At 46.4% G+C, this 22,175-nt stretch overlaps 1 protein-coding gene across 1 annotated transcript in view; it reads right to left on the bottom strand.

Annotated features, from left to right (window-relative positions):
* sgsm2 (small G protein signaling modulator 2) overlaps positions 1-22,175 on the bottom strand; it is a 239,368-nt gene that overhangs the window by 49,554 nt on the left and 167,639 nt on the right. Inside the window, exons 5-10 of the mRNA XM_080210376.1 lie at positions 16,666-16,733; positions 13,269-13,414; positions 11,025-11,159; positions 4,195-4,319; positions 3,363-3,430; positions 2,157-2,320 (exon numbers count right to left, since the gene is read on the bottom strand). Of these exons, the coding sequence (XP_080066502.1) occupies positions 2,157-2,320; positions 3,363-3,430; positions 4,195-4,319; positions 11,025-11,159; positions 13,269-13,414; positions 16,666-16,733 (706 nt within the window). The remainder of the gene's footprint in view (positions 1-2,156; positions 2,321-3,362; positions 3,431-4,194; positions 4,320-11,024; positions 11,160-13,268; positions 13,415-16,665; positions 16,734-22,175) is intronic.

Raw genomic sequence — 22,175 nt, 5'->3', positions numbered from 1 at the left:
ACCCGCGGGACAGTGAGAAAGACCTGCATTTATATAGCACCTCTCACAGTCACTGGTCATCCCAAAGGACTTGACAGTCAATGAAAGACATTTCAGATATTACAATGGAGCAATTTGGTCATGGTGAGCTCTCACAATCAGCAATGTGATAATCCCAACAGGAGGCCATTTGGCCCATCGAGCCTGCACCCACAACTGTCCCACCCAGGCCCTATCTCCGTAACCCCACACATTTATCCTGCTAATCCCCCTGATACTAGGGTCAATTTAGCACGGCCAATCAACCTAACCTGCACATTGTTGGACTGTGGGAGGAAACCGGAGCACCTGGAGGAAACCCATGCAGACACGGGGAGAATGTGCAGACTCCACATCGATAATAATGGCGGAATGTTGTTCCATCTTCCTGAGTCCTTAAAGCAAGATAGCATGCATTTGATTTAACTCCAATCTCTCTTACTCTCAGTCCCTAGAATATTTTTCCAGAGGATTCCTACATATTAAAAATTAGTTCTGTGTTAATCATCCCCACTTTCGTCCCATTTTTCCTCAAGTTGCTGATTCACCAGGGACTCTGCTGGGCCAACGGCACCTTATAGAATCTCTACAGTGCAGAAAGAGACCATTCAGCCCATCGACAACAATCCCACCCAGGCCCCAACCTTGTAACCTGACATATTTACCCCACTAATCCCCCTGACAGTAAGGAGTAATTTACCCTGGCCAATCAACCTCACCCCAACACCTTTAGAGTGTGGGAGGAAACCGGATCACCCGGAGGAAACCCACGCAGACACGGGGGAAATGAGCAAACTCCACACAGACAGTGACCCGAGGCCAGAATTGAACCCTGGCCCCTGGCGTTGTGAGGCAGCAGTGCTAACCACTGGGCCACCGTGCCGCCCTCATTCTTTCCCCATGGGCTTTGAGAGTGAATAGTCTATTATACTAGATGTGGGTCAAAGGGAGGTGAAATTGATCTTAGTCCTTTCCAGCTATCTGCCTTTTAAACCTAATGACGAGACTCTCTCTTTAAACTGTAACAGTTCCTTGAGTTATTTGTTATTGGCAGGTTAATTATATTGCAGGAGATGCACAGGCAAAGGACATTGTATAACTAAGGAGGTAGAGCACATGTAAAGAGAGCATTAGGTCCAGGGGGCACGTGACTGATGCTCTGCCCCTCTACTCTGGTCTTGCAGAGGGAGCATGTGGTGCCCACCAGCATGCAACAGGCTTTCCTGGCGTGGCACAGTGCTAAGCAACTGCTGCCTCACAGTGCAAGAGACCCGGGTTCAATTCCAGCCTTGAGGTGACTGTGTGGAGTTTGCACATTCTCCCCGTGTCTGCGTGGGCTTCCTCCGGGTGCTCCGGTTTCCTCCCCACAGTCCAAAGTTGTGCAGGTCAGGTGGATTGGCCTTGCTAAATTGCCCCTTAGTGTCCCAAGATGTGTAGGTTAGATGGACATCTGGAGGTTACAGGTGGGGGAACAGTGTCGGAATAAGATGCTCTATCAGAGAGTTGGTACAGACTTGATGGGCTGAATGGCCTCTTCTGCCCCGTGGGGATTCTATGATTTGACAATCAGTGGGCACCGTGGAAGTGAATGCAACATCACCCCTCCCTGGGGATGAGGTTTTTCAGTTTAGTTAATTAAGTTTGCCGTATTGTTGTAGTTAGTGTCTCACCAGAGCCTGTCACTCTTGACATTTTGGTTCCATTTGTTGATTATGGTTTTATTAAAAGAAAATAAAGAGACGCTGAGGTCCAGGCCGTGGGCGGTCGAGGAGGTCATCAGACCTGACTGCCTACCCCTCTTCTGCGGCTAAATCCAGATGGGTTTGGAGAGGGAGCACACAAAACCCACTGGCCTTCCATGACAAGCGGCTACCAAAAGGGGATCATCACTCTCAGACGGATATCTTGGTTGAGTTAGTTAAGTTCCCTTTGGCTTTTGTGTCGGTTACTGAGCTTCACCAGGGGCTGTCACCCCTTCCCGTTAGTTTAATTTTAGTTTCTTGGAAAGAAAACCTTCAGGGATATTGGGTCAGGAGGCTGAAGACACAGATGTCTAATGTTGCTTCCCGCCAATAAACCTACTATCAAGGAAAGGTGTGTAGCTTCCAACATCGCTGTCTGTTACCTCATTGACCTACCTTTCCCCGCTGTGACCATAGTGGAGGATCAAGCTGCCCTCGCGGTAGAAGCCCATTCTCGAGGCAGGAGAGGAAGGCTAACAGGTGGCCACCCTGGGGGAAGTGGAGTGGAGGCCGTTGTATTCCATCCTGACTCACCAACACCAAGGTGCCTCCACTGTTAGCTGTAAAGAACAAGGTAACAGTGTCACCGACCTGTGGCAATGTACCTCCATCAGTCACTGAGTACTCACCTCTTTAACCGTTACATCTTAACGAGAAAGGTAACACTAAAGGTACATGTTTGGAGGCCAGTAATTGACCTCTGTACATGACATGCAACATAGAAACATAGAAGATCGGAGCAGGGAGAGGCCATTTGGCTCTTCGTGCCTGCTCTGCCATTCATCACGATCATGGCTGATCATCCAACTCCTAATCCTGCTTTCTCCCAAAAACCTTCGATCTCATTCATCCCGTACGTATGTGTGAAGGTCTCTAAGGTGATTCAGGAATAAAATTCCCTTGGAGTTTGGGTTAATGCCTGCTGTTACACACAGTCACATAAGTTGTGCTTTTGTTAAACTTCTCCCAATCCATCACGCAAAGCAGCTTCCCATCCATTAACTCTGTCAGATGCACGGTAGAAAGCGTTCTTTCTGGTTGTATCACAGCTTGGTATGGCTCCTGCTCTGCCCAAGACCGCAAGAAACTACAAAAGGTCGTGAACAAAGCCTAATCCATCACACAAACCAGCCTCCCATCCACTGACTCTGTCTACACTTCCTGCTGCCTTGGAAAAGTAGCAGCATAATTAAGGATGCCATGCATCCCAGACATTCTCTCTTCCACCTTCTTCCATCGGGAAAAAGATGCAAGTGTTTAAGGTCACGTACCAACCGACTCAAGAACAGCTTCTTCCCTGCTGCCGTCAGACTTTTGAGTCACATTAAGTTGATCTTTCTCTACACTCTAGCTATAACTGTAACACTACATTCTGCACCCTCTCCTTTCCTTCCCTATGAATGGAATGCGTTGTATAGTGCGCAAGACACAATACTTTTCACTGTATACTAATACATGTGACAACAATAAATCAGATCATGTCACATTTACTGCTCGCCTGCCTATGCAACAATCAAAGTCACAGAAAAGTTATATCCTGATGATCAGAACAGCAGCAATCAAAAAACCATTATGAGAAAGGATGAAATAACAGATACTTACGTTGTTGGTGGCAATGGATGCAGACTATCTGACTCAATGGCACAGTTAAGGCATAATCCCAATAGACACTGAAAATGAGCCAAGAATCAGTATTTTTAAAGTTGCCTTTTAGATTCTTTACAACTTTGAAAACAATTTATAAAAAATATTTTATTCAGAATTCCTTCATAATCAGACATCAGAGCCAATTTCACCAGTGTCGAGGCCACGATCATCCAGAATCAATGCCCCTGGGCCAGCAATGTGCTTATTATTTTATTTATTAGTGCCACAAGTAGGCGCACATTAACACTGCAATGAAGTTACTGTGAAAATCCCCAGTCGCCACACTCTGGCACCTGTTAGGGCACACTGAGGAAGAATTTAATGCACTTAACCAACACACAAGTTCATAAATTCATCAGATATAGGAGCAGAATTAGGCCATTCGGCCCATCGAGTCTGCTCTGCCATTCAATCATTGCTGATGTGCTCCTCATCTCCATTTTCCTGCCTTCTCCCCATAATCCTTCGATCCATTACCAATTAAAAATCTGTCTAACTCCTCCTTAAATTTACTCACTGTCCCAGCACCCACTGGACTTCGGGGTAGCAGTCTTTCACAGCGCCTGAAGGAAACCCAAGCAGACATGGGGAGAACGTGCAGACTTACAGTGACCCAAGGCTGGGAATTGAACCTGGGTCCCTGGCGCTGTGAGGCAGCGGTGCTAACCACTGTGCCGCCCTAATGAACTGAAGATTTGTCTTCAATAATGACATCTTAATGGTGTGATCACGCAGCGAAGACACGTGTCAGGATATCTCCCCGCAGATTCTCACAGTCACATTTTACCTCTTTTCGAGCTCTGAATCTCCCAGAGTCCCATTCATGAGTTGGTTTGGAGTCCACTTCAACGTTAAGTGTTCTGCGGACTGGTGAAGCGACAGGTAGCCTGGAACCGTCTCCACATCCTCCTTCTGTTCAAGAAAACAGAAACATTGACTGTTTTTAAGACGCTCAGGTTGCCCGTTCTGTGGGATCCGGCATAGGAACGTGGCAGAGACTCGCGGGGAGGTGGGGGGGGGGGGGGGGGTAGAATTTCTGAGTCAGTGACATTTACATTCCAAACCTTCGTAATGGCTGCTGAGGTTCCTACGTTACAGCAGCACCTACACTTCAAAAGCACTTCAGCAGATTATGGAATCCTTACAGTGGCAGGAGGAGGCCATTCAGCCCATCGGGCACAGTGGACAAGTCTGGAGATTGTGAAAGGTGCTATATAAATGCACATCTTCCTTCCTGTTGCCAGCTCTCAGCCTGGCCACCAGATGGAGCAATACCATGGCAGAGAGGCAGTGATAAAGTGGAGGGAACTTGCGTGCGAGTCTGGCTGTTAGACATGTCTGACCTGCATATCGCTTGATTCCAAAAAAACGGCGTACAAGCAATCCCACTTTCGAGCAGCTAAACTTCCCTTTCTGATATACACAAAGGTGGAAAGAAATAGAAAAAAACCCTTCAAATCATTCTGCCAAATGAGGGAGATGCGTTCTTATATTTAGGTTCAGTTGAGACAACTTAATTCTATACATCACACAAATGTTTCTGTCCTGCGTCAGTATACGTCAAAGGGATTAATTACCCACCCTGTCTCAGGATTTAAAACATCAATAATTCTTCCATATCTGTGTGACAGGACTTCCAGTTAGACAACATTAAACCGCTAGAAAACACAATGAAAATTGTCAGAAGTCCTCACGAGAATCATAGAATCTCTACAGTGCAGAAGGAGGCCATTCAGCCCATTGAATCTGCACTGACCACAATTCCACCCAGGCCCTATTCCCTTAACCCCTCATATTTACCCTGCTAATCCCCCTGACATTAGGGTTAACTTAGAGTAGCCAATTTAGCCTAACCCGCACATCTATGGACTGTGGGAGGAAACTGGAGCACCCAGAGGAAACCCACGCAGACATGGGGAGAACGTGCAGACTCCACACAGGCAGTGACCTGAGGCTGGGAATCGAACCTGGGTCCCTGGCGCTGTGAGGCAGCCGTGCCAACCCACTGTGCCACCCCCTACACTTATAAATCAAATCAAATCAAAGAGGGTGGCTCCCAGCAGGGAGTTAATACCTCCTGGCAAGAGGAGAAATTCAGGATGGGATTGGCATGATTTTGTGCCCATTCAGCAAGCGACACAATTGTTTGGTCAGCGTGCGATCAATGCTCGAGTGTTATTAATATCAAATCACTGCTTTCATTCTTCCTAACTGACTGGTAATCGCGTCCATTGATTGTGCCAACAGCATTCGACTGGGCTTTGATTTTTCTTTTTAAATACAAGGTCTCTCTGTACGCGAAAGCAAATGGAAATAGATCGGACTGTCAGATCACAAGGCAATTTCACTCAGTAGATACGGACGATTAAAAGCTGGACTTCTTTTTTAAGGCTTATTAAAATTCTGAGCCATGCCTTACCGCTTCCTGATGGAGCTCACTGCTGCCATCGGTTTGAGAGAATGATTGCAGAACTCCATTTACAGTTTAAACTGTATTTATTAGTGTCACAGGTTGGCTTACATTAACACCCGCGGTGGTGTTACTGTGAAAATCCCCTAATCGCCACACTCCTGCTCAGGTACTCTGAGGGGAGAATTTAGCACCTAACCAGCACGTCTGTGGACTGTGGGAGGAAACCGGAGCAGCCGGAGGAAACCCACGCAGATACGGGGAGAACGTGCAGACTCGGCACAGACAGTGACCCGAGCCGGGAATCGAACCCGGGTCGCTAGCGCCGTTAGGCAGCAGTGCTAACCACTGTGCCACTTCAAACGCTGGAACGTGGATTGTTAGGGGTAGGCGGTGCAACCAGTATTGACTGAGGTCCAAAAGCTTGCATTTGCAATGCAGCCTTGTTGGTTTAACATAGAACACTACAGCACAAACAGGCCCTTCGGCCCATAAGTTGCACTGATCACATCTATACCTACCAGGCCGTAGAACTATCTGTAACTCCCAATCCCATTAGATCCCATATACTCATCCAGAAGTCTTTCCAATACAGATGGAGTTTAATTTAGATAAACTCCGAGCTGATACAATTTGGTCGATCAAACCAGAGCAGGGCTTATTCAGTTAATGACAGGACACTGGGGAGAGTTACAGAACAAAGAGATCTAGGGGTACAGGTTCTTGGCTTCTTAAAAGTGGATTCACAAGTGGATAGAGTGCTGAAGAAGGCATTCAGCATGCTTGATTTCATCAGTCAGAACATTGAATACAGGAGTTGGGATATCTTGTTAAAGTTGTACAAGACATTGGTAAGGCCACACTTGAAATATTGTGTACAGTTCTGGTCATCCTATGAGAGAAAAGATATTATTAAACGAGAAAGAGTGGAGAAAAGGTTTACTTGGGTGCTACTAGGACTTGATGGTTTGAGTTATAAGGAGAGGCTGAATAGACTGGGAGTTTTTCCTCTGGAGCGTAGGGATGATCTTATAGAGATTTTTAAAATAATGAGGGAGCATAGATCAGCTAGATAGTCAATATCTTTTCCCAAAGGTACAGGAGTCTAAACCGAAAGGGCATAGGGTTAAGTGAGAGGGAAGAGATACAAAAGTGTCCAGAGGGGTCATTTTTTCACACAGAGGGTGGTGAGTGTCTGGAACAAGCTGCCAGAGGGGTGGCATGGTGGCACAGTGGTTAGCACTGCTGCCCACAGCACCAGGGACCTGGCTTGGCTCCCTGTCTGTGTGGAGTTTGCACGTTCTCCCCGTGTCTGCGTGGGTTTCCTCTCACAGTCTGAAAGACGTGCTGGGTTAGGTGAATTGACCCGAACAGGCGCCAGAGTGTGGCGACTAGGGGAATTTCACAGTAACTTCATTGCAGTGTTAATGTAAGCCTTATTTGTGACTAATAAATTAACTTTAAACTTTAGTAGAGGCGGGTACAATTTTGTCTTTTAAAAAGCATTTAGACAGTTACATGGGTAAGATGGGTATAGAGGGATATGGGCCAAACACGGGCAATTGGGAATAACTTAGAGGTTAAAAAAAGGAGCAGCATGGACAAGTTGGGCCAAACGTCTATGACTCTACTTGTGACAGTAATAAATAAATCTGGCTGGTGACAGAATGACGTTTCTGCGCCGGAGGGATGGGAACCTCATTTAAATGGATTTGAATGCATTTTAATTTCATGACCTCCCCTGCCCCCCCCATGAATATTCAAACCCTGCCAACGTGACAACTTACTTAAAAGCTTGCGTCAGTCAAGGGGTGCCCCTGCCACTGGGGGGGGGGGGGGCACAAAGGTAAATATAGCCCCCTGGGGAGAGGGACCTGGCTGGGCACTGCCCCTTGACACAGGTTGGCACTGCCAGGTTGGGGGGAAGAGCCCCAGTAACCTCCGTGGGGTGGGGGAGTTGAACTTTGGTGCTAACTGGAACACCCTGTATAGACGGCGCTCTGTGGAGGCAGCCGTGCCAAGTCTATCAGGCCCCTCCCTATCAGGGCGATGGTGTAAAAGTCTAAATGACTCAGTCGTTGTGAAAGAGACTCGGGATCTAGACTTGACAGTGGTGCTGGAAAGCTGTTCACTGGCTGTCAGTCCCAGCCTGGTAAGATTCCACCCACTGCATCTAATTCAAGATCAGGTTTGTTTGCTTTTTGCCAGAAAGACGCTTATGGAACGGAACCTAATCCACAGATTAGAAATAAAACATAACGAAGGTTAATCAGGAGACTTCAGAGCAGCATTCCTGTGGCTATTTACAGGATAATAAGCACTAAAAACACCAGTCACCCAAGTGAAACTAATAGGCTTGTATACACCCAGTGACATTCCACACCCTTCACTCTCAAAGATAGAGAGAGGGATTGGGGGCGGCACAGTGGTTGGTACAAATGCCCTGGCCCGTACCGCACCCAATCAGCCTCGTACATTCATATCCCCACCGCACTCCCCATTCCTGATCCAGTGAATATTATTCCATCTTTGGTGGCACGGTGGTTAGCACTGCTGCCTCACAGCGCCAGGGACTGGGGTTCAATTCCGACCTCGGGTCACGGTCCATTGGAGTTTGCACGTTCTCCCCGTGACTGCGTGGGTTTCCTCCAGGTTTCCTCCCACAGTCCAATAATGTACAGGCTAGGGGGAATGGCCATGCTAAATTGACCCTGGTGTCAGGGGGATTAGTCGGGTAAAAAGTGAGGTTATGGGGATCGGGTCTGGGTGGGACTGTTGCCGGTGCAGGCTCGATGGGCCGAATGGCCTCCTTCATCACTGTCGAGATTCAGATTCATAAAAGAATTCCCAGCTCTTAGGAAAATCGCGGTGTTACAAAGGTTCATGGGAAGGTGGACACGGAAACCTTTCCTTCCACAAGCATTGCTAAAACAGATCAAAGACTTCTGAAGAGAAAGTACGAGAAACTTCATGCAGTAGAATATCATAGACTCCCTACAGTACAGAAGGAGGCCATTCAGCCCATTGAGTCTGTACCAACCACAATCCCATTCAGGCTCTATTCCTATAACCCTTACACATTTACCCTGCGAATCCCCCTGGCACTAGGGTCAATTTAGCAAGTAAACCAAAGAAACACTGCAATAGTCATCATAGGGTATGAACAGAACCAGATCAGTAACAGGGACAATAAATCTGAATCACAGAATCCCTACAGTGCAGGAGGAGGCCATTTGGCCCGTCGAGACTGTACTGACCACAATCCCACCCAGGCCCTATCCCCATAACCCTGTTAGTCCCTTGATACCAAGGGGCAATGTAGCATAGCCAATAAACCTCACCCACAAAACTTGTGGGAGGAAACCGGAGCACCTGGAGGAAACCCATACAGACATGGGGAGAATGTGCAAACTCTGCACAGACAGCGACCCGTGGCCAGATTTGAACCCGGGTCTCTGGCACTGTGAGGTAGCAGTGCGAACCACCGTGCCACCGTGATCAGAGGTCAGTCTAGATTTGGAGAAATGTTGGAGAAGTCACCACATCGCAAATCTTGTCGAGACGGGAGAGGGCATTTCTTGCTGTGCCGACCAAACTAAATCAAACAAACTCAGGGCCAAAATAAGAAGGCCAGCCCCCAAAAAGAAGGCAACCGCCCAAAACAGATGAGAAAGCATAACAGAAACTTAAAACATCAGACCCCAATGTGATTAAAGGGGTCACCCCCACCCCTGCGGTGCCCAACGGGCATGGAACGCCTCAGTGGTGCCTGTGGACACCGCACGCTTCCTATCCAGGGACATCTGCCCGCGAATGTAGTGGGGCAGGCAGTCGGGTGGGATGGCTCCCTCGGTCACCCATTGCCTGGACCTGTTAATGGCACAGCTGAGATGGGGGAGGGCGCAGTATGAAGAAGCAGGAGAGCATTGGATGCAACTGAACAACAGAGTGAGATTCAGGAACCAGAACATAGAACATAGAACCCTGCAATGCAGAAATAGGCCCTTCGGCCCATCGAGTTTGCACTGACCACAATCCCACCCAGGCCCTATCCCCACACATTTACCCACTAATCCCTCTAACCTACACATCCCAGGACACTCAGGGGCAATTTTAGCATGGCCAATCAACCTAACCCGTACATCTCTGGATATATCCAAAGGTCACAATCAGCAGGAATGGAAGAAAACACTGAAACATGGGGGGTTCTGAAACACCGATTAGTTCAAATTCCGTTCAACAGGGTCCAGAGGGCCAATGTCAGAGTGAGAGGGAGTTACTCCCTACAAGCGAGAGGAGAAGGAGGTACAGCGGCCTGGTAAAGGCACTACGACTCTTAGAGAACTCTAAAAGGAGGTGAGAATTTAAACAAAATACAAAGGGAGAGGGAAAACAACAAGTAACCGAGAGAGCAAAAGGCGGCTACATTTCCTACGAGACTTTAAAACACGGAAATGTTCAAAATGGCTGATTGAAGTCTGGTCAGATACTGGGGAGGGGCGGGTGGGGGTGGAACGTAGTATAATGGATTTTGTAAAACTAAGTCCCAGAAAGGGTTAGCTATACTAGTCTGCAACATCATACAAGGGAATGATACCTACTCACGTGACCCGAGGGTCTAGAAGCTAATGTCAGGGAGAGTTCCCTTAACAGTAAAAATGTCGCAATAAAGTTAGAATGTAGCCAGAGATATTTGGGGGCAACTGGAACTCCTGCCACCCAACAACGCAATAATACATCTTTGTTTATTCATTCGTGGGACATGGGCATCGCTGGCTAGGCCAACATTTATTGCCCATCCCTAGTTGCCCTTGAACTGAGTGGCTCGCTAGGCCATTTCAGAGGGCAGCTGAGAGTCAACCATTGCTGTGGCTCTGGAGTCACACGTAGGCCAGACCGGGTAAGGACGGCAGATTTCCTTCCTGAATGGGTATTCGTGAACCAGATGGGTTTTTTCCAATAACTGACAATGGTTTCATGGTCATCTGTAGATCCTTAATTCCAGATATGTTTATTGAATTCAAAGTCCACTATCTGCAGTGACGGGATTCGAACCTGGGTCCCCAGAGTATTAATTATCAAGCGATAATACCACTGCGTCACTGCCTCCTCTAGTGTACAGCGCCACACAGCCGTTTGCTATGTTGGTACTGATTTTTATCAGCCTTACCCGAGAGTGTTGATGTTTCTCACTCTGCACTACTTACTGGCTGGACAAGTACATTGTTTTTTCCGTACAGCAGATGCGTCCTGGAATTTTGATGTAATGACTCCACATATTCCCTTGCCGAAGCTGCAAATTTATCTTCTGACATGCTTCCACTCGAGTGGCGCTTTCTTATCTGTAAAAAACAAAAGAGGCCAAATTCAGGAGCAGCAGGGCACAATGTTACTGTTGATTCTGGTCATTCATCAACCCAACTGTTGGCTGTTCAGCAACATGGGACTTTGGACATTTGTGAAGGTTTATGTGGAGGATCAGCAAAGGTTAAATGGGAGGTGAGGGTAACCCCAATGGAGGGTAACCTCAGTGGAGCCCGATCCTTTATCTGGTATCTAAACATGTCCAATTACAGTGGCAACCACGCAGCTTTCTCATCTTTAATACAGACTATTGTGTTACACGGGCAGTGATCGGCAAACAACTGAAACCAGAGATTGTTGGCAGAATTCTCCAGCCGCGCTGATCTAAAAGCCAGAAATTCCAGCCTGACCATCAATGGGGTTTCACACTGTCCGCAACCCGCCCGCTAAAATTCCAGAGGCGGGCGGGATGGGAGAATTCCAGCCTGAACGTGGGAATGTCTCATTTACGTGGTTCAGTTTTGCACTAAATCATTGGGAACTGGATCTTTACAGCAACATCCATTTTGCATCTATTCAGCTAACAATGCTGAAATGTTAAGCAATCACACCAGATAAAGTTAGACAAAGGTTAAAGATTTTAAAGTTTATTTCTTCGTGTCACAAGTAGGCTTACATTAACACTGCAATGAAGTTACTGTGAAAATCCCCTAGTCGCCACACTCCGGCACCTGTTTGGGTACACTGAGGAAGAATACAGCAATGGTCAATGCACCTAACCAGCACATCTTTCGGATTATGGGAGGAAACTGAGGAAATCCATGCAGACACAGGGAGAACATGTAGCCTCCACACAGTGACCCAAGCCAGGAATCGAACCCAGGACTCTGGCACCGTAGGGCTGCAGTGCTAACCGCTATGCCACCATGCCGCATTGCAGGAGCAAGAAGAGGAAGCTATTGCAAGTTTAATTTAATGAATTAAATAAATCTGGGATAAAAAAAGCTAATAACAGTAATGGTGAATACAAAACTATTGGATTGCTGTAAAAATCCTTCTGGATCACCCATATCGGGAAGATAATCTGTCATTTCCCTGTCTGACCTAAATGTGACCCTAACCCCTCACTGAAGTGGCAAATCATTAAGCTGTCTCCATGAAGGTGGCTCAGTACCACCTTCTCAAGGAGAATTAAGGATGGGCAATGAAGGTCTTGCCTTTCCACGATTGAAGAAAAGAACCATACCCTCCCGTCCTGCTGTCTAGGTATGGTTCTGGATTTCATAGAAATCATAGAAACCCAACAGTGCAGAAAGAGACCACTTGGCCCATCGAGTCTACACCGAGCACAATCCCATCAAGGCCCTATCCCCATATATTTTACCCGCTAATCCCGCAAACCTATGCATCCCGGGACACTAAGGGGCAATTTAGCATGGCCAATTAACCTAACCCGCACATTTTGGACTGTGGGAGGAAACCGGTGCACCTGGAGGAAACCCATGCAGACAGGGGGAGAATGTACAAACTCCACACAGACAGTAAACCAAGCCAGGAATCGAACCCTGTGAAACAGCAGTGCTAACCACTGTGCTACCGTGCCGCCCTCTGTAATGACTCCAGTCAGGCTAATGCTTGAGTATGATCTCCCTGATGAGTCCTAACACAAAAATATGTCCTTCATGAGTCCTAATTGATGGTCAAATCAGAGAGCCTCATGGTTCCCTATTTAAAGCAGGTGAGTCGGTCTCTTTGCCTGTTGAAGCAGGAAGCAACCCGAGAGTGACAGCTTTGTTGTATAGTATTCCCTTGAAAATAAAGAAACATTGGTGACGGGACCTTTACCTCTGTGGAGTTATTACACCTTCCTAATCTTATAAAGTGTCTTGTCTATCTCTGGAAAGTTCCGGGATAATGTATGCCTTTGTCACCTCCAGACCTGATGATTCAAACGCACTCCAGGCTGGTCTCACACAATCCACCCTCCATAAACCGGGGCATCCAAGATTCTGCTGCCCCTGTCCTAACTCATCCTATGTCCCATTGCCCTTTCACCCCTGGATTTGCCCTCCCAATCCCATCTGACTGCCATGTTTCCACTAATGTAGGCACGTGTTACACAGATTTCTAAATGTGTTGACTCTTACTCCGAGTGCAGGCCGTTTGGATGGGGAATCCTGGTGTCCATGTGCTCCGTGGATACGGTGCCTTTGCACCAGTTCATCTGCCGAGGGGTCAGTCCAGTAATGGTCAGCAGTCTTTAGCTTTGTGTACTCTAACGCACAGGGACCAACTGCAACAGGGAACATAAAATCAAATTTCATTTCCACTGAGGTTCAAACAAGATTAACACAAATAAATCAGCATACAGGCATAAATTAATTATCCCACTATAAATCCTGGTGTTTGACTCATCTGCTTTCATGTACCACTTGAAATGTGTTCATCCCTGTCCCAGACCTGCTCCAGGTTGTGACTGGGTCTCACTGGCACTCACAAGTTAGGGTTTCGGTTCACACCTGGGACATTGCAACATTCGTCACCATGTTGCCCAGTTTTTAAAAAGGGAACTATATTCTTTTTTTCATTAGTGTCACAAGCAGGCTTACAGTGCAATGAAGCTGCTATGAAAATCCCCTAGCACACACTCCAGCACCTGTATGGGTCCACTGGGGGAGAATTTCGCCTGGCTAATGCACCCTAACCAGCACAACTTTCGGACTGTGGGAGGAAACTGGAGCACCTGGAGGAAACAGACGCAGACTCGGCACAGACACTGACCCAAACCGGGAACTGAACCCAGATTCCTGACGCTGTGAGGCAACAGTGCCAACAACCACTTGCCCAACACCCCACCCTGGCTTTATGCACAGAGGTGAACACACACTACAGCCATCTAACTAAGGATGCAAAAATCAGATTGAAGTTCAACAAAGTTTTGGTCATCTTGGCATGAGATTGGCATTGGATGAGAGGCTTAGGATTGGTCATTATCTTTGGTTGAGAAAAAATATGTGGGCAAAATAACTTTAAGAAAAATAGAGATCTCCAAGTGTGAAACAAAATAACACAAACAGATTAAGATAATAATGCTTTACTAATTTGGGAGCACAATCAATGGTCACTCATTGTGTATCACATTCCAAGGCAAGGTATTGTTCACTCACTAGGTACACACAGAACTCAGGATGTCTCCTGTACACTTGTAAAAATGATGCTCAGGATACAGAGTTCATAAGCTGCAACTTTTTCACACACAAAACCACTGCTGCTCACTATTGGTGAGTAACTCCACAATGGTGGCACAGCTGCCTAACAGGACAAGGAACCCAGGTTCAATTCACGGCTTGGGTCACTGTCTGTATGCAGCCTGCACATTCTCCCCGTGTCTACCTGGGTTTCCTCCAGGTGCTCCGGTTTCCTCGCACATTCCGAAAGGTGTGCCGATTAGGTGCATTACAAAGGTTCGTGAATGAAGCCCAGTCCATCACTCAAACTAGCCTCCTATCCATTGACTCTGTCTACACTTCCCGCTGCCTTGGCAAAGCAGCCAGCCTAATTAAGGACCCCATGCACCCCGGACATTCTCTCTTGTACCTTCTACTTTCGGGAAAAGGCCACGTATCAACCGACTCAAGAACAGCTTCTTCCCTGCTGCTGTCAGACTTTTGAATGCACCTAGCTTGCATGAAGTTGATCTTTCTCTACACCCTAACTATGACTGTAACACTACATTCTGAACTCTCTGCTTTCCTTTTCTATGAACGGTATGCTTTGTCTGTATAGCGCTCCAGAAACAATAGTTTTCACTGTATACTAATACAGGTGTACAATAATAAATCAAATCAAATCACTAAAATTCTCCCTCAGTGTACCCGAACACACACCAGAGTGTGGCAACTAGGGGATTTTCACAGTAACTTCACTGCAGTGTTAATGTATGATGTGGAGATGCCAGTATTGGACTGGGGTGGGCACAGCAAGAAGTTAATGTAAGCCTACTTGTGACACTAAGATAAAGAAAAGCTGTACGTTGGGTATGGAAATGAAGAACGCTACCTCTTTATTCTGTTCCCTTGGGAACACACAAGCAGGGAACACATGATGGTGTTTTTTTAATGACTTAGTGAGATTATTCCATAAATACTGAGTGGGGCAGGTGGGCTGTTACAGAGTTAACTGATCTCAGCAGGTCATGCAGTCACAAAGATGCCGCAACTGTCTCTTGTCTTACACTATTTCTACGACACCTATCGTACTGTTACATATACCCCGATACACTAAGGGTGCATAAAGAATCATGAGGTAGGCTTGGTAACTTGAACACTGGCAGCTCTTCCTTGAAGATGGACACTGATTCACAGTCAGGTCTAACATTGCCCAGCAGGGTCCCACAGGGGGAGGAGTTAATTGCCCAGGGGCCACTTGACCTGCACTCTTAAAGGGGCAGTCCATACCCCAAACCCCAACATACAATATATATATAGGAACATAAGAGCTAGGAGCTGGAGTAGGCCATCTGGCCTCTCGAGCCTGCTCTGCCATTCAGTAAGATCATGGCTGATCTTTTTGTGGACTCAGCTCCACTTACCCGCCTCCTCAGCATAACCCTTAATTCCTTTACCGTTCAAACATTTATATATCCTTGCCTTAAAAACATTCAGTGAGGTAGCCTCAACTGGGCAGGAAATTCCACAGATTCACAACCCTTTGCGTGAAGAAGTCCCTCCTCAACTCAGTCCTAAATCTGCTCCCCCTTATTTTGAGGCCATGTCCCCTAGTTCTAATTTCATCTGCCGGTGTAAACAGCTTCCCTGCTTCTATCTTATCTACTCCCTTCATGATCTTATGTATTTCTATAAGATCTCCCCTCATTGTTCTGAATTCCAATGAGTGTAGCCACAGTCTACTCAGTCTCTCCTCAAAAGCCGACCCTCTTAACTCTGTAATCAACCTAGTGAATCTCCTCTGCACTCCCTCCAGTGCCAGTATACCCTTTCTCAAGTAAGGAGATGAGAACTGTACACAGTACTCCAGGTGTGGCCTCACCAGCACCTTATATAGCTGCACCTTGCTGTTTTTAAACTCCATCCCTCTGGCAATGAAGGACAAAATTCCATTTGCCTTCTTAATTACCTGCTGTACCCGCAAACCAACTCCTTGAGATTCACACATATATCACAGGTACCATGACTGTTCTTTGCCTTGAGCTATGAAGCTTTCTGTTGTCAACTCCATGCATAGGTAGCAGAAGTTACCAAGTCAAGGATGTGAACCCTGGCTAATTTCTTGACTTGTCTGCCTCCCCCATCCTCTGCCCAAAGGCACTTGCACCACCCCAGCCAGTAATCCCCCTCTCTAGCCCAGTCAGATCAGCTAAGCTTCCACCCTGCACGGCACAGAGTGACACACCTACTCACCGGGGGATTGGGGAAGTAGCTGGTAAGGATTTTTCTACTAATTTCTAATCTTCAAAAGTAAAACTCTGTCCCATCCTTACATTATTATCAAGTGTTTAGGAGAATATTAATTCAGAATCCTTACCCAGCAGCGAGGCTAGGATCGGTCCGCAGACTGGATCTGACATCAGAGCTTGTTTCTCGTAGTATTTACTGGAAAGGGTAAAATGATATAACATTATTTACATTTCAGGAGTACAGACAGCACCGCATTCGAGTCAGAAAGGCCTAGTTGCTGGATCGGCCCAAATCCCAGCGCAGCACATGAAGTAAGCATCCAAACTTAGAATCAGAATCCTTACCATTCAGCCCATTGAGCCTGTACCAATCCCACCCAGGCACCACCCCACAACCCCATGCACTAACCTTGCTAATCCCCTGATATCAAGGGACAATTTAGCATGACCAATCCACCTCACCTGCACATTTTCGGACTGTGGGAGGAAACCGGAGTACCCGGAGGAAAGCCTCGCAGACACAGGGAGAACATGCAAACTCTACACGGGCATTGACCTAAGACAGGAATCGAACCCGGGTCTCCGGTGCTGCGAGGCAGCAGTGCTAACCACTGTGTCACCATGATGTGAGGTTATTCACTTCGGAAGCAAAAACAAGGCGGCAGATTACTACCCGAATGGCTGTAAATTGGGAGAGGGGAGTGTGCAGAAGGATCTGGGTGTCCTTGTGCACCAGTCACTGAAGGTAAGTGTGCAGGTACAGCAGGCAGTAAAGAAGGCAAATGGTATGTTGGCCTTCATTGCGAGAGGTTTCGAGTACAGGAACAGGGATGTGTTACTGCAATTATACAGGGCCTTGGTGAGGCCACACCTAGAATATTGTGCGTAGTTTTGGTCTCCTTTTCTGATGGGGGATGTTCTTGCTCTCAAGGGAGAGCAGCGAAGGTTTACCAGGCTGATTCCAGGATATATGAGGAGAGATTGATTAGGTTAGGATTGTTTTAATTGGAGCTCAGATGAATGAGGGGGAATCTCATAGAGACTTATAAAATTCCAACAGGATTAGACAGGGTAGATGCAGGGAGGATGTTCCTGATGGTGGGGGGAGTCCAGAACCAGGGGTTAGAGTTTGAGGATTTTGGGTAGACCATTTAGGACGGAGGTGAGGAGACATTTCTTCACCCAAAGAATGGTGAGCCTGTGGAATTCATTACCACAGGAAGTAATTGATGACAAGACATTGAATGTATTCAAGAGGCAGCTGGATATAGCACTTGGGGTGAATGGGATCAAAGGTTATGGGGAGAAAGCAGGATTAGGCTATTGAATTGGATGATCAGCCATGATCGTAATGAATGGTGGAACGGGCTCAAAGGGCTGAATGGCTCTCTCCTGCTCCTATCTTCTATGTTTCTATGATATCAAACTTCCCTTCAGCTGAACATCTGAAGGATCACTTAGACCCAAAATGGTCCTTTCCGCTTGTATGGATGGACAATGAAGGCATCTCTGTATCCTTGTGGATAGTTCCTGGCTCCCTTGCAGACTGGGAGCATTTAATGAGCTTCTTCACCAGGCACTGATTTCCAGTCTTGTAGGACTCCTCTACATGGCGTAGCTGAGATCCAGCTGAGTGTAGACCAGGCAAATATTAGGTCAATACAACCAGACTGTTTGACCCATCTCCATATGGCTGGTAACAGTAACTAGCAATTGGCTGGAGCAGCTCATCTGCTTCAGCCTAAAGAATTGGGGCTCCTTGTCGCAGGGAAGGATAGGACCAAGAGGGACACAAGAGAAGTAAATAAAGTGAAAATACTGGGAGGCTAGTGGGCAATTAGAACAGGACTTGATTATTCTCAGCCTTCAAGTACAAATAAAACCTTGTGCTAGATATTTGTGAATTGTGTCCTGTCTTGGGAAGCACGGTGGCACAGTGATTAGCACTGTTGCCTCACAGTGCCAGGGACCCGGGTTCGATTCCTGGCTTGGGCCACTGTCTGTGTGGAGTTTGCACGTCTCCCCCGTGTCTGCATGGGTTTCCTCCAGGTGCTCTGGTTTCCTCCCACAGTACAAATATGTGTGGATTAGATGGATTGGCCATGTTAAATTGCCCCTTAGTATCAGGGGGATTAGTAGGATAAATATGTGGGGTTTACGGGGATGAGGCCTGGGTGGGATTGTTGTTTGTGCAGGCTCGATGGGCCAAATGGCCTCCTCTTGCACTGTAGGGATTCTATTCTATTCTATTCTATAAATAGATTTCCATGGTATTAAGGGCTTCTATTTCTGGTTCCTTTTCCTCAGGCTTTTTTATAAAAGTGGGAGAGATAAATATCTGGTTGGGAATGAGTTAGAAATGATTACATATTCTGCAGGAATGAACAGTCCAGGGCAAGTTGTGTGTGGATAACAGATTGGCATGAATTAATGGAGAATCATAGAATCCCTACAGCGCAGAAGGAGACCATTCAGCCCATCAAGTCTGCACTGACCACAATCCCACCCAGGCCTTATTCTCTTCATCCCACATATTTACTCTGCTATTCCCCCTGACAATTTACCATGGCCAATCAACCCAACCTGCACATCTTTGGACTGTGGGAGGAAACCGTAGCACCCGGAGGAAACCCACACAGTCACGGGGAGAATGTGCAAACTCCACACAGACAGTGACCCGAGGTCGGAATTGAACGAGGTTGAATGGGTATGGTAGGGGCCAGGGCATAGGGTGAGTGATGGAGGAGGTGGGGAGTGTGAGCTGTGATGGTCTGGGGAAGAAACAAGCTTGATGGGATGAGTGATCTTTTCCCAAATTGTGCTTATGCTCTTGTGAAGAGATCTTGAGGGTGAAGGTGGCAGATGGGAAGGAACTGGGTTCCTGCCCAGGATTATCTACATATTAGCTTCCTGTGCTATTGTGGGGAGGCACCAACTGGAACACACAATGTTCTCCTACAGGGAGGTAGGGAATATCAAAATGGATATACCTCATGCCACTCACAAAACCCACCCAGCGCCATCGCTCAACCCCAAGTGGTCAATGGTTAAGTGGACCCCAATAAGGGGAGGGGGGAATTGATTGGGGAAAATTAATATCAACTTCAAGAACAGAATACACTTCCATCTAATACACATGAAGAAGCCTAAAGTGTAACTACTAACACAAAAAGCACTTTACCCACTTATAAACCAAAATACATAACATTCACATTTCTAATATTTAAATAACTCTTGATTCATCCCAATCTGATTAACCTTTGGCAAGTCCTGGTTTCCTTAAAATTGAATTTTTTTCTAAAATATTAATTCAGAAGAATAATTTGATTTTCAATTTGTTTTAATTAACTTTGGCCTTCGTACTCTTTTGGCTTTAGAATCTGCAAAAACATTCAATTGTTTGGCAGCCATCCAAAACTAATTTGTGTGGAAACTTTTGAAGAGCTTCCCTGGATATTTGGAGCTTTGATGGGTCTATGACTCCAGCCTGTGGGATGTAAGGACAAAGGATGAAGAACCATAGAGCCCAGAACAGGGCCTTCAGCCCATCAAGTCTGGGCCAACACTGATGCCTCTCTAATCTTATACGTTCTTGCCTCTACGTGGTCCATATCCCTCTATTTCCCACCTATTCATGTATCTATCCAGATGCCTCTTGAATATTGTTATAGAATCTGCTTCTACCACCTCCTCTGGCAGCGTGTTCCAGGCATTTACCACCCTCTGTGTCAATAAAGTGTCCCTTACACCTCCTTTAAATTTTTCCCCTCTTCCATCTCCTATCTTTTGGCCCTGGTCTCCAGTCGATTTATACCCTGCTGTACCCTCTGACAATCCTCCTCATTATCTGCTATTCCCCTAATTTTTTTGTATCATCTGCAAATTTACTAATCAGACCACCTACATTTTCCTCCAAATTATTTATATATATATTACAAACAACAGAGGCCCCAGCACTAATTCTTGAGGAACACCGCTTGTCACAGACCTCCAGTTAGAAAAGTACCCTTCCACGGCTACTCTCTGCTTTCTATGCCCAAACCAATTTTGTATCCATCTTACCAGCTCACCTCAGATCCCAAATGACTTCACCTTCTGTATCAGCCTGCCATGAGGAACCTTATTGAAAACTTTACTAAAGTCCATGTAAACAACATCCACTGCCCTGCTCTGGTCAATTTTTCTTGTCACTTCCTCAAAGGACTCAAACAAGTTTGTGAGACACAACCTCCTCTTCATAAAACCATACTGCCTATCGCTAATAAGCCTATTCTCTTCCAGCTGTCCCTAAGAATGTTCTCCAATAATTTCCCCACCACTAATGTAAGGCTCACAGGCCTGTAATTTCCTGGATTGTCTTTTCTGTCCTTCTTAGACAGAGGAACAAAGTTAGCTACTCTCTAATCCTCTTGTACCTCACCTGTGGCTAAAATGGATACAAAGATTTTGGCCAAGGCCTCAGCAATTTCTTCCCTCGCCTCTCTCAGTATTCTGGGATAGACCCTGTCTGGTCCTGGGGACTTGTCCACCTTAATATTTTTCAAAACCTCCAATACCTCCTCCCTCAATATGTCCTAGAATGTCAACATCCTCCTTTCTACTCTCACCATCCACCACATCCTACTCCTTTAAGCAAAGTACTCGTTAAGGACCTCACCCACCTCATCTGGCTCCACACACAAATTCCCTCCACTGTCCTTTAGTGGATCCACCCTTTCCTTACCTGCCCCCTTCCATAAAAAGCCTTGGAGTTTTCCTTAATCCTGCCTGCCAAGGACATTTCATGGCTCCTTTTTGCCCTAAGTCCCTGTTAAAGCTCTTTCCTTCTATTCGTTAAGAGCCTTATCCATCTTCAATTTCCTGAAGTTTATGTATGCCTCTTTCTTCTTTTTCACTAAGCTCACAATCTCTCTCATCATCCAGAGTTCCTGAATCTTGCCATCTTTATCCTTCATTTTTACAGGGACATACTTGCCCTGAATTGTTAACAACTGACTTTTAAAAGACTCCCACATATCAGATATGGATTTATTCTCAAACAGCCACCTCCGGACTACATTCCCTAGTTCTTGCCTAATCCTGTTGTAATTAGTCTTCCCCCAGTTCAGTACTTTCACTCTGGGACTACTTCTGTCCTTTTCTATAAGTATCTTGAAACTTATAGAATTGTGATCACTGTTCCCAAAATGGTCCCCACTGAGACATCAATCACTGGTTTCCCAGAACCAGGTCAAAGATAACCCCTGGCCAAGTTGGACTATCTATATATTGCCTCAAGAAGCACTCTTGGACACACTGAACAAACTCTGTCCTGTTAAAGCCCCTGGCACTAAAGGAATCCCAGTCTATATTAGGGAAGTTAAAATCGCCCATCACAACAACCCTGTTGTTTTTACGTTTTGCTATAATCTGCTGACTTATCAGTTCCTCTACTTCACGCTGGCTGTTGGGAGGTCTGTAATACAACCTCAACAATGTGATTGCAATGCTCCTGTCCCTCTGTTCTACCATTTGGCCTCACTGCATGATCCCACCAAGGTGTCCTCCCTCTGTATAGCTGTGACACTCTCCCTAATCAGGAAAGCAACACCCTCACCTCTTTTGTCACCCTCTCTATCTCACTTGATGCATCTAAATC

Source organism: Carcharhinus amblyrhynchos, chromosome 23, assembly GCF_965287045.1.
Source record: "Carcharhinus amblyrhynchos chromosome 23, sCarAmb.v2.hapA, whole genome shotgun sequence".
Lineage (NCBI taxonomy): Eukaryota > Metazoa > Chordata > Chondrichthyes > Carcharhiniformes > Carcharhinidae > Carcharhinus > Carcharhinus amblyrhynchos.
Note: the sequence above shows the minus strand (reverse complement) of the source record. Positions and strands in the feature narration are given on the sequence as shown.